Consider the following 13,853-nt stretch of genomic DNA (forward strand, 5'->3'; position numbering starts at 1 on the left):
CGCGACCTGGGAAAACTACGACCCATGACAACCACGACCCATATAACATGATAACTACAACCCTTACTACGTTATAATCATGACCCTTACCACATTACAACTATGACCTAGGTATGGGTCGTGGTTGCCATGTTATATGGGTCGTGGTTTTCATGAGGAAAGGGTCGTAGTTATCATGAGGTAAGAGTGTGGTTGTCATGCTATGCGGGTTCTAGTCTTCGTTTTATAGGCATTGGCAAGGACCAACTAGTGGGGCCTAAATTGATGTATGTGAATAATCTATGTTGCCCATCCTTTTTGTCGTGTCAACCACGACCCTTACCTCATGACAACCACGACTCATTTAATATGACAACCACGACCCATATATAATGACAACCACAACCCATATCACATGAGAACCACGACCCCATATTACATGACAACTACGATCCATGACAACCACGACATATGAGATTTTCCATTGATGACTAGGGGCGTACCATTTTTGTCATTGAGCTACAGAGTTGATTGGGTCGTGTATCATACGATATCGCTGGCTCTCATGTTATATGGGTCATGGTTCTCGTGTTATATGAGTCGTGATTCTCATGTTAAATGGGTCGTGGTTTCATGTTATATGGATCGTGGTTCTCATTTCCTGCTCTCAAATTGCATGACAACCACGACCCATACCTCACGACAACTATGACCTATATAATATGACAATCATGACTCATATAACATGAGAACCACGACTCACACAACATGACAACTACGGCCTACCACCATGTATGTGTTTCATCCATGCCGCCCATCCTTCTTGCCATGTCATTTTAGGACTAGGGCCCAAATATCAGTTCGATCCAGTGCTTGTGTGGCCCACATAATAAAAAATAATGGTGACTGTTGAAACTTTTTAGGATCACTGTGATGTTTGTTAGAAGTGGACATTGCCCAAGTTAGGACTTTTTGGGCTCACGCTAAGCTAGCCGACAAGGTGGATGGATTGGATCACCCCATTGTGGGCCTTAAGCTATGATACTAATGGTTTGATAGAAAAGAAATTGAACACGTTGAAAACCACGATCCATACAATATGACAACTACGTCCCATATAACATGGCAACTACAACCCATGCAAACCACGGCCTAAATGGGCTGCAGTTGTATGGATAATAGTTTTCATGTTATATAGGTCTTAGTTGTCTTGTCATATGGGTCGCAGTTATCCTGTTATATGGGTCGCGGTCACAGTTGTCCTGTTATTTGGGTCTCAGTTGTTCTGTTATATGGTTCACAGCTGTATGGATCATAGTTGTCCTGTTATATGGGTCGCAGTTATCCTGTTATATGGGTTGTGGTCGCAGTTGTCGTGTTATTTGGGTCGCAGTTATCCTGTTATATGGGTCGTGGTCATAGTTGTCCTGTTATATAGGTTACAGTTATATGGATCACAGTTGTCATGCTATATGGGTCGCAGTTATCCTATTATATGGGTCGCGGTTGCAGTTGTCTTGTTATTCGGGTCACAGTTGTCCTGTTATATTGGTCGTGGTTGTATGGATTGCAGTTGTCATGTAATATGGGTCGCAGTTGTCCGGTTATATGGGTCATGGTTGTCATGGGTAGGTTATCCAATCACCATTGTTTTCCTGTGGTGTGGTCCACTTGAGATTTATATCCTTCTCATTTTTGGTATAAAACTCTAAAATAATTTGTAAAAATGGATGAATGGAATGGATGTAACACATACATCATAGTGGGCCCACAGAGCACCGACCACTAGCCACGGGGCTGTTAGCAGCAGGAGTAGCCAATCTGTTTTCGTTACAGATACGGACGTGGATTAGAGGAAGCGGATTGGCTGGTGTACCTCACACCAGCTATATAGCCGCTGTATTGAAGTCAGCAAGTTATGTGTGTCTGATCACGAGGTATATGTTATATCCAAATTGTCCATCCATTTGTCGAGTTCGTCTTAAGGCTTGATATGAAAAATAAGATAGATATAACTATTAAGTGGACCACACTACAAAACGCAGTGGGAGATTAAATGTCTACGATCCAAACCTTTTTTGGGGTCACGGAAGTTTTGGATCAATATGAAATTTGTTTTTCCTCTTCATTCAGTTATTGTGACCTTATGAACAGATTTGATGGAAAATAAACATTATGGTGGGCCCTACGAATTGTTTAACGGTGAAAATCATTGTCTCTGATGCTATTTGTGGTGTGGTCTAGATGATCTTTGGATATTATTCATGTTCTAAAATGATCTCTAAAAATATATGAACGGTGTAGATATAATAAATACATCACCGTGGGGCCATGTAACTTTGATCTACTTTAAACCATTCATGGAACTCAGAGCTAGAGCGTCAGTCCTGGCAGTCCTCGCATGACACGTACTTACAGGGACTCGGATTTCCTACAAAAGCCTTTCGCAGGAAGTTCCTGCGCAAGGATTCTGGGTGGGTCCTACTGCGATGTTTGTGAGAAATCAAATCCGTCCATCCATTTTTCGACCTCATTTTAAGACATGCTACCAAAAATGAGGAGGATACAAAACTCAAGTGGGCCATAGGAGATGAAACAGTGGGGAAAGGAATGTCCACCATTGAAATCTTCCTAAGCTCCACCTTGCTGTTTATATGCCATCTAAACCGTTTATAAGGTCAACTCTGATAAAGTGAAAACACCAGAAACGTAGACCGTTACAAAACTTTTATGGCCGTATAAATGTTTCAACAGTGGTCACTAAATCTTTACTGTTTCCTCTCGTATCGCCCACTTGAGTTTTGGATCCTCCTCATTTTTGGTCTCACGTCATAAAATGAGCTTAAAAAACGGATAGAGGGGTTAGATTTCTCACAAACATCTAAGTGGGCCCCACACAGAAACCTTGCGCAAGAACTTCCTGCGAAAGGCTTTCGTAGGAAATCCGCGTGCTACATACAGAGACATGGATTGGATACTGACAGGTTGAGTAGTGTGATTCGCTACTGAAGTGGCATCACCAAGTTATATGGGCCCTACCATGATGTATGTGTTGTATCCACATCGTCCATACATTTGGAGAGATCATTTTAGGGCATGGTCCAAAGAATAAGACAGATCCAAGGTTGGGGTGGACCCCACTACAGAAAACGGTGGCCAGAATAACACCCACCGTTGAAACCTTCCAAAGGTCCACCATTATGCTTATTTGAGATCCAACCTGTTTATGTGTTAACGCAGACATGAAAGAAGGGAAAACAAGAATATTAGCTTGATCGAAAACTTTCCTGGCCCTTAGAACTTTTTAATGGTGGGCGTCACTCTCCCCACTGTTTTCTGTGGTGGGATCCTCTTGAGCTTTAGATTTGACTCATTCTTAGTAACATGGCTTACTATGATCTCTCAAAATGGATGGACGGTGTGGATACAAAATAAACATCATGATGGGGCCCACATCACTTGATGACCTCACTTGAGGAAATCCGCTACATGGGCTGGGACGGGATTGGGATGCAGATTGGCTGGTGTATTGATGTCAGCAAGTTCTATGGTCCCATGATGAATTTGTTATATCCAAACCGTCCATCCATTTTGCGAGCTCGTCGTAAGGATTGATCCGAAAAATAAGACAGATCTAAAGATAAACCGGACCATACTACAAAAGTGTTGGATCAAGCTTATATTTATTTTTTTTCCTTTCATCCATGTCCTTTTGATCATATAAAAAGGTTTCTACGGTGGAAATCATTATTCCAACTGTTTCCTATGGTAAGGTCCACTTGATCTTTGGGTATGATTAAATTTTGGATCCAATTGCTAAAATAAGATGGAAAAATGGATGGACAGCGTGGATAGAACTCATACATTCACAGTGGTACACTAGCCAATCTACTTCGGCTTCTGACGCGGATTAGAAGTTACTCAACTTATGTGTAGCTGTAGGAGTCTTCGAGGAGTTTAAATTCCAAAGACCTCCGGAAGACTATTTTATTAAGTCACGTTACTCGACTTACGCATCCCAATATATGTAGAGATGAATGGTCTTATTAAGCCCATTGTGATGCATATATTTTATTCATGCCGTCCATTCATTTTGAAAGATCATTTCAAGGAATGAGCTAAAAAATGAGGCATATCAAAGGCTCATGTGGACCACACCATAGAAAGCAGTAAAATTGAAAACCTACTATTGAAAACCTTTTGGGGCATGACAACCATGACCTATATCAACTACGACCCACAAAACATGACAACCACGACCCATATAACATGATAACTACGACCCGAATGACAACCACGACCCATAAAACATGATAACCACGACCTATATAACATGACAACTACGACCCACAACCATGACCCATATAACTTGACAACTACGACCCATGACAATCACGACCTATATAAATGACAACCACGACCTATATAACTTCACAACCACGACCCATATAATATAACAACCTCAACCCTTGCTACATGACAACCACGATCCATTCGAAGGGTCGTGGTTCACATGCATAATGGATCGTGGTTTTTATCCATAAAAGGGTCGTGGTTGATATTTGACCCTACCCCTAAAATGACACAACAAAAAGGATGGGCAGCATGGATTATTCACAAACATCAATGTGGGCCCATTTGGGTCGTGGTTTGCATGGGTCATAGTTGCCATGTTATATGGGTCGTGGTTGTCATGTTGTATGATTCGTGGTTTGCAACGTGTTCACTTCATTTTCTACCAAACCATTGGTACCATAGCTTAAGGCCTACAATGGGGTGATCCGATCCATCCACCTTGTCGGCTAGCTCGTTGTGGACCCAAAAAGTCCTAACTTGGGCATCATCCATTTTTAACAGGCATCACATGAGAACCACGACTCATATAACATGATAACTACGACCCACGACAACCGTGACCCATATAACATGACAACCACGACCCATAACTACTACGACCCTTACCACATATCAACCACGACCCTTATCACATTACAACCACGACCTATATAACATGATAACTAGGACTCGTGACAATCACGACCCGGATGACAACCACAACCCTTATAATATGACAACTACGACCCATATAACATGACAACCACGACCTATATCAACTACGACCTATATAACATGACAACCACGACCCATATAACATGATAACTACGACCCGTGACAAGCACGACCCATATAATATGACAAGCACGACCCTTGCTACATGACAACCATGATCCATTTGAAGGGTTACGGTTCACATGCACAATAGATTGTGGTTTTCATTCACAAAAGGTCGTGGTTAATATTTGACTCTACCCCTAAAATGACACAACAAAAAGGATGGGCAGCATGGATTATTCACATATATCAATGTGGGCCCATTTGAGTCGTGGTTTGCATGGGTTGTATTTGCCATGTTATATGGGTTGTGGTTGTCATGTTGCATGGTTCGTAGTTTGGAACGTGTTCACTTCCTATACAGGTTGAAGTCTTCAATTTGATAGGCCTTGGCAAGGACCATCTAGTGGGGCCTACATTGATGTATGTGAATAATCCATGCTGCCTGAGGCCAACAATGGGGAGATCTGTTCCGTCCACCTTGTCGGCCAGCTCGGCGTGGGCCTAAAAAGTTCTAACTTGGGCAATGTCTACTTCTAACAAACATCACGGTGAGCCTGAAAAGTTTCAACAGCGGATTCCATTGTCACCATTATTTTCTATTATGTGACCCACATGAGCTCTGGATCAGGCTGATATTTGGGCCCTAGCCCTAAAATGACATGGTAAAAAGGATGGACGGCATGGATTATACACATACATCAATATGGGCCCCACGAGTTTAATCCTTCCCCACACGCGAAAAGGGTTCTGTACACATCACTTTATTGGCATTAAATACAACATTTCTTAGTCCTTAGAAAACCGTGCAACTACTGAACCAAGGTCAAGGGCATTTCCGTTCGAAACAATCTCCAAAAGCTGTCAGAAGGCCCTTCTGGGAATATATATATGGAGTGTCGTGGCATTCTACCTAATTTGCCCAAACTTCGAGGCAAGTACGGTCAATTTCCCAAAGGGAAATAGGACATATTTGAAATTAAAGGTTGCTACAATCCGGCCCCAACCAATTGCAATATGATACGTCGGGCTTTAGCAATTTGACTGTTTTTCCCCACTAAATCCCATCCGTTCATTTTATAAGCCTTGTTGGATAAAAAATAGTTATAGATTGAAATAGTTCAGCCCTTTAATCCTTTATAATTATTCAAAGCTCAAGAAGCCCATATGTAAAGAAAAAAAAGGAAAAAAAAAGAAGAGTCAGGATCTTAATATTCTAAAATAAGGAAATTTTAATGAGTTCATCTGGTTAATCATAATTATTATAATTAACTAAATAAATATACCCATTTTCAAGCGTCCACAAAACAAGCCTTAGGGCTTTTTATTTTTGGTCATAAAATCAAGGAATTAAGTCCGGGCGTATACTAACACCCCTTGGGATTAAAACAAGTGCTTTGCCGGGCCCATGCGCGAGTGTAGATGTGCTGGCCCAACGATTAGATAGGTCCAATAATCAGGTGAGCCGTATTGAGAAAAAGATGTATGCCTGTAGTGAACTTGGCTAATTTTTTGTGAGCCGTACGTCCACCTGTTTTGAATGGAATGGAACATCTTCAAGGTTGGATACACTTGATGGACGGTTTGGATATTCCACTTGCTTGCCACGTGGACATATGTGACGGTGCGTAGATGGTATCCCTTATACAAGCGCCGAGCAAACTTCTTGGAAGTTAAAACAACATTTAAAATTAAATGGATATACTAATCTAAGCAGAGGTTTGCTACAATCCATCACACCGTGTTGCAATAAGATAAGTTAAAACTCTAGCCGTTGGATTGTGAGTTCTTTTAGTGATCCAAACCGTTTATATGACGGGGTTACTTGGATTTGCATGACCCAAAAACCTCCTCGATTGAATATTTCAACCCTTTCATCATACACAGGCTATGATGATCGTGCATGTTCAAAATAAAAAAAGTCAAATTATCAAAAGGTCGAAGTAATTCAATTCAGAGCATTTACATGGTCTACCCATCATCATATAAATGGAGAAACATTGTATGATCGGTTTTATCATTGGAAAATGGACCACATTCAAAGGCTACGACCGCAGCGTATATCTTATTGCATTACATCCGGATGTATTCTAGCCTACTGGCAAACGCAATCTAAGCAATGCATTGGGAAGGTTTTTGTATTTCATGGAATTTATTTAATCTTTTTTGGATAATTAAGTAATTTTATTAAGTAAAATGAAAAATTAAATGTAATTTACATTTGAAATTGTTGTTAATGTCTCAAATCTTTTAACAACAAGGTATATCGATGTCAACGATAGACCATTTGATGCCATCCATAGCTAGTGCATGCCATTGGAAAAATTCAAAAATTACATAATTGGTTGATGGACACTTTAGGTGTCTTGCTTGATGACATCGAAAGGGGCTTGATGAAAATCTATCAAAAATATATTTAGTCATTGAAACATTTTGGTGTTTAGTTTAATGACATCGAAAAAATTTGATGACATTGAAGGCCGTTCGATGCCATCGAAGTGTCAGTGAATAATCGTGTAGAATTATATAGAATTGTGTAAGTGCAGGATTTGTTTCCTATTTCGATTGTAATTCACCTAGGGGCTATATATATAGGTGTAATTGAAAATATGAGATATCAACAGTTTTTTAATTCGTTCTTAGGGTTTCAAGGGTATATCTTGGGTGATCCAAGGCTTGTTCAAATCCTGTGATCTTTATCTCTTGTAATTTTCTTCTTTCATCGTTCATATATGTCACTTTGTACTGTGGGTTATTTTCTGAAAGACTCTTTTCAGGAGTCTTTGTGATTGGGCATGATTGTGCTTTTGGAATACTTCCCTTGATACATTTCTATGTGCTTCCACGGTCTCTCAACAGAAATTTCCTAGAAAAATGATTAGCTTCTAAACAGAAGAAAATTTCTATTTCTTTCAAAATCAAATCTAGCCAAACAATCCACCTCTTCGAAGTCAATACACATTGCTAATTATTACATAATTTCTTAAACAATAACAATTATCAGAAGAAGAAAAAGGAATCGAACGGTGTTTGTTACAGCAAGCCGCCTGTGAATGGCACTCGTGATGAAGGTATCCAATTATCTCCCAACAGGAAGTTCGAAATGGTGAAGTTGCTCGCATCTGAGGCGTTGATCACATGATACCCAGGCCAAGCTACTCTGCTGCCAGTCCCCGACCCGGGCCCACTGTTATTGTATTCTGCATAGTATAGAGTAGTTAGCGCGAAGTCGCCGGACCACGGCAACCAACCTGAAGCCTCTATCAAGCCATCGAGGAATGATTGTATGTATACCGTCCTCGAATACGCCTTCCATGGTCTCCCAAGATATGTTTTGGTAGAACCACCGCTCGACGCTAGATCGGCAGCTGCAGTAACTCTACAGTTATGTATTGAAATACCTGTGTTTTGATTTGGGTCAGTTCGACCTTGGGCTGTGACCACATTGGTCTGGCCTTGCATTGGTAGCCTTGGGTTGATGTTGCAATTTTGAAGAACGACTGCTGCGTTTCCAAAGATAAAATCTACGGTCCCATAGACGTCGCAATCTCTGTAGAATTGCCTGAGGGAATGGGTATATAAGGTGTCTTGGTAAGCCTCAAAGCTGCATCTGTAGAACACTGAAAGGTCAGCTCCATTTCGGAGGGCTACTGCCTGATGCTTGGCCGGGCCAGCAGTGTTGCGGATTGTTATGTTTATGGCGACGAACCCTTGTCCAACCACGGCTAGGAAAAAAGAAAAATTGCAGAAGTTAGGTTCAAAAGGTTCATGCATTTAGGTAGAACGTCACTAGTGCAGGAATTCTGCTGTTACGCGGTTACTTGTAAGGGTGGCAATGGGTTGGGTAACCCCACCATGAGCCAGACCTGGCCATGGCCTGGGCTTGGAGCTACTAAGTTGGCCCGTGAGCTGGCCTTGGGCATTATATGGTTGGCCTGATTATTTTTGAGTTGGGTTGGGTTTAAGTCATTTTAGACTGATTGGTCTGAGCCAATTTTGTATATTTATGTGTTATATATAAGAATTCTATAAGGTGGGCCTTATTGATCAAGGGTCTAGATTGTCCGAAGTGTTGGATAGTGTGATTGGGAGTACCAGGGGACCTCGCTCAATTGTGCTGCATCTAAAATCATGTAAGGGGTGGTGTGGTATAACTGTATCACACACATAGTGTTTTACTTAGACTAAACTTATTAAATTGTGTGGAGCATTAGGGAGAGGAGTTTCAATGGGTTGCAAACTCCTCAACCCACTATATTATATAAACTCGTCAACCCTTTAAATTATATAAATAGGCAAGTCCCCAAGCCTACATATAGCAAAAGCTTCCATTCTCATCCCAGCCCTTCTCTAAGGCCGTAAAGTGCAGAAAACTCCGGCATTCACCTTAGGGTATGGCCTCCGAATCAGGTCCTTTTACAATTCCGCTTATAGTTTACATTATATCCTGCAAATATGTCATTTCAATCCTTAGGCAATCTATCTATCTTGAACATAGACCATTGGTTTCAATCATCCAAAACCACTATTTCCCAGTGCATGTGTGGCCCACTTGATCAATGGATATATTCCGAACATTCAACTGGCAAATATGGAATTTATCACTTTTCAGGTCAGGCTGGGTCGATCCTGGCCCAAACCAAAATTTTCAGCCATGGACTTGGATATGCTGTGCTAGCTCCATGCCAAGCTTGGGTTGAGTTCGGGCCTGTGCTCGTGTCTAGCTTGGGCCGGCCTAAAGGTGACCGAATTGAAAGTGGATAAAAGAAGCTTACCGAAGGTGGCCGAATTGAAAGTAGTCCATCCATCAATAATGCTTCTATTTCCTGTAATCACAGTCCGGTTGATTCCATCTCCTATCATCATCAAGTTCTTCTTCTTCTTGTCTATGGACACATACTCTTCATACACTCCTCCTTGAATATATATTAAAAAGTACCCGCCGCTGATGTCGGTTTTGTTCGGAGCAGCGGCCACAGCATCATTTATGGAGGTGAAGTTCCCACTTCCATCTTTACTAACAGTCACAATATCTCTAACAAAGACGGTACCCGTCTCCGTCTGAAGAAGCTTCCGTCCGCTCTTCGACTCAAACAGCTTGCGGTTTGTGTCCGACATTCTCAAAGTCAAGCGCCCATCTCGTAGAATTTCAATCTCTGAAAACATGAGGTTCCTCCCATGATGCAACCGATCTCTCTTCTTCGTATGCACCCACGCACGCGTGAAAAGAGCTAGAGAAATGCTATACAGACGAGTGCTGTTTGAGAGTGGAGTGGCGAGATTGTTTTTGATTCTCCAAGCAGATGAAGTCGCTTGAAGACCATCTAAGCATGTCTGCTGATTAGTAAGAATCGCACTTAGTAATGCCTCGATGTAGCTCGTCTCCTTATCAGAGAGACTATTACCAGAATCAAGTGCTGCCGCCGCATTCACCAAGAAATCAACATTGAGTTCGGATAGTAGCTGGCAATCCTCAAGTGCTTGAATGGCGGTATTTGTGAAAGAGGACCGGTGTTTGAGATACCTGTCAACCAAGGCAGAAAACTGCCTCGCTGTTGATAGGGACCGACGGACGGAGAAGCGGCCATAGTCGAAGAGGTTGGAGGATCGGCTCGATGGGAGGAGAGATTTGCAGAAGTTGGGGTAGATCGTTGTATTGCATGCAGTGCTTGCAACGACCGGGATCGATGGAGATATGTCAGCTAGAGATTGAGAGAAAGAGAGGAAGAAGAGGAGGAGAGAGAAGATGGAGAGAGATGAAATGGCAATGGAAGGCATGGTTTTAGCTTGAAGAATAGAACTTGGGTTGGGTTTGTATTTATAAGGGAGCGCGGATCCTCTGTTTCGTGGAAACAGCGAGCGGCTGAATCCAATATTATTATTGGTCCACGTCACTAAACTGCCACATCATCGGCTTTTTTTTTTTTTTTTTTCTAATATATTAAAAAAATTTACATTTGATGAAAAGTCCGGTTTCATTTGGAAATGGGATTGCATACCGATTACGGTGCGCTCTTGCTGTTACCGTACTAAGTAAACTCAGTTGGCTCACCTTGAATGTATGTGGTCTATCCAAGCCGTCCATCCGTTTTTCCATCTAATTTAAGGGGTGAATTGAAGTATATCCAAATATCAAGTGGATCGTACCACTGTCAACAGTGGGGATAATGATTTCCACCGTTGAAACCTTGCTAGGCCCTACTGTGATGTTTATTTGTCATCCAACCTGTTCATAAGATCATACAGGCATGAATGAAGAGAAAACACAAATATAAACTTGATCTGAAACTTTTGTAGCCTCTCACAAATTTTCAACGGTAAACGTTCAATTCACATCATTGGAAAAAACAAAGATCAGGTTGAACCAAAACCTTGCTGGTTACCAAAGAGTTTTTAATGGTCGACGTTCATTCAAAACTGTTTTTTGTAATGTGGTCCACTTGAGATTGGGATATGCCTAATTTTTGGTCTTCTATATAAAATGATCTAGAAAAATAGATGAACTGCATGGATGAAACACATACATCATAGTAGGGCCCACAGAGCACCGACCATCAGCCATTGGGAGGTACTACGCAATCCATATCATCAAAGTGCGTGGATTAAAAGGAAGTTCCTGTGAAAGGATGCTGGGTGGGGCCCACCGCATTTTTTGTGGGAAATATACCCCGTGCATCAATTTAGAGAGATCATTTTAGGAAAAGCTAGAAAAATTGAGGTGGATAAAAAATTCAAGCAGGTCACCGGAGAGGAAAAATTGGAAAAAGAAATACCTATCATTGAAATCTTCCTAGGCTCAACTTTGATGTTTATATGCCATCCAAACTGTTTATAAGGTCATTACCATTGGGATAAAGTGAAAATAGAAAAAGTTAGCCTGAAACAAAGCTTATGGCCACGGGAATGTTTCAATGGGTTTTCGCTTAATCCACACTGTTTCCTCTCATATGGCCCACTTGAGTTTTGGATCCACTTCAATTTTTTATCAAATGCCCTAAAATAAGCTCACAAATTGGGTGAACTGAGTAGATTTCTAACAAACATGGCGTTTGGCCCCACCCAGTATCCTTGCGCATGAGCTTCCTGCGAAAGGCATATGGAGGAAATCCAAGTCCGTGTATCAACCTGCCCTGGAAACGGTTTTTACTGAAATCCATACTTCTTATTTATCCCCCCCCCTCCCAATGAGTACTCGAACTACCCATACGATGAGACCCATCAATACCTACCTCATGTTGAAAAAGCGCTCATGTCAGTTTCTTGTTAGCAACTAGTTTTCCGGATATGATTGAATGCAGGCCCCACCGTTGGATGCATCCTAGATCTCCGTTCATGCATCATGCAGCGAGAGATTACATTGTTGGGAGCGTTGCAAAGAAAACTTTAGGATCTCACTTCCCAAAACATTAGAATTATGAGATATAATAAAGTAATGAAATAAATTAAAGCACAGACCACACGACACAAGAGATTTTACGTGGAAAACCCTCGAAGAGGTAAAAAACTATGAGACCTAGTCTAGAGTAAAAATTCACAATGAAATAGAACGTTACAACCGATCATAAGCACACACCGCTTGGATCAAACATTCTTCACTCACGTAAGAGTGGATAAATAATAAGAGAATAATGAAAACGGAGAAATCTCACCGATCATGAGAATGTAGAAGCGCTGAGACGTCGACTGTGCAGTAAATCACCTCTACGAGCAAAATTCTCCTTTGCATAAGCTTCCTCTCTCTCTTCCTCTAGAATCACTTTAGGTAGTCTTAGCATAACCTAGAATAGCCCTATGAACCCCTATTTATAGTTTAGGAAGCTTCTCTTTCTCACCTTTGTAAAACCGCCTCAAATTTATGCAGTCCACACAAAATCACGCAGAATCTGCGTTACCCTCGACTAGTCGAGCCAGGTCCTCAACTGGTCGATCTAGGCTCTCGATTGGTCGAGGTCAAAAAATCTAACACGCTAGACTTCGAGTCGAGCGAGCCTCGATTGGTCGAGCAGCGCGGTCGCTACACTACCTCTCCTCTGAACTGAGGAGGAAAACCCCATCATACACTTGTACAAAGAAAAATGGATTGTTATTAATTCTAAATTATAAGAAAAATAAATGCTTACTTTATATATACGAATCTTTATTGTAATTACTAATTTTAAAAAAGAATTACAACCTTACTAAAATTTTAACACCAAAATCTTATGAAAGTTTCTTACTTTGCCCTAATTCAACTCATGAAATTTTTTTTATACCTATATATAAAATTGACTAAAATACCCTAATTAGCTAGTTTGGCTCTTTGAAACAGGTCTTATAACTTTTCAATGAATATACTACCCTATCCTATTTATTTATTTATTTATGAATGGTGATATTAGCGGGTATGCCCGCTTGCGCAATTTGAATCCTTTTGAGTCCATCCCAAAACATGCATGGTAGCTCTGATGTGGGACCTTGGTTCTATTACAAACATATTTTCATAATGAAATGGTAAGAGAATGGATAATTAATAAGATTAAGAGATATAAGCTGTTGTAAATAGCTTTCGGTATTATTGGTATATTTTGGGTAGAAATGGGTTCATCTTACTTAACAGTAATTGTATTTTAGAAATTTTGCTAAGTATTAAAAATAATTTAATTAACCCTTTATACATTTTTTGACAGGCGCAATAAGGGTTAATTTACAAAGTAAGATGCATCATTAGCATTTTTAGATGTTTGTTTAAAGATGAATCATACCTTATAAATCATGAGTCAAAT

The 13,853-nt window shown here is 40.8% G+C and overlaps 1 protein-coding gene across 1 annotated transcript; it reads right to left on the reverse strand.

Moving 5' to 3' along the window:
• Window positions 1–7,969: 7,969 nt before the first annotated feature.
• Window positions 7,970–10,869, reverse strand: LOC131225704 (pectinesterase-like). Its single transcript, XM_058221281.1, has 2 exons — window positions 9,867–10,869; window positions 7,970–8,816 (listed from the first exon to the last, which is right to left on the reverse strand). Exons 1-2 carry the CDS (start codon window positions 10,867–10,869, stop codon window positions 8,125–8,127), a joined length of 1,695 nt encoding a protein of 564 aa, XP_058077264.1. The 3' UTR covers window positions 7,970–8,124.
• Between the last annotated feature and the right edge of the window lie 2,984 nt (window positions 10,870–13,853).

Source organism: Magnolia sinica, chromosome 14, assembly GCF_029962835.1.
Source record: "Magnolia sinica isolate HGM2019 chromosome 14, MsV1, whole genome shotgun sequence".
NCBI lineage: Eukaryota > Viridiplantae > Streptophyta > Magnoliopsida > Magnoliales > Magnoliaceae > Magnolia > Magnolia sinica.

Bases quoted from the DNA above. Each gene is read 5' to 3' on its own strand.
- LOC131225704 (XM_058221281.1), bottom strand. From the start codon at position 10,869: ATGCCTTCCATTGCCATTTCATCTCTCTCCATCTTCTCTCTCCTCCTC. The intron at 8,817-9,866 runs GTAAGCTTCTTT...CTTTTTTCCTAG, and splicing joins TTTCAATTCGGCCACCTTCG to CCGTGGTTGGACAAGGGTTC.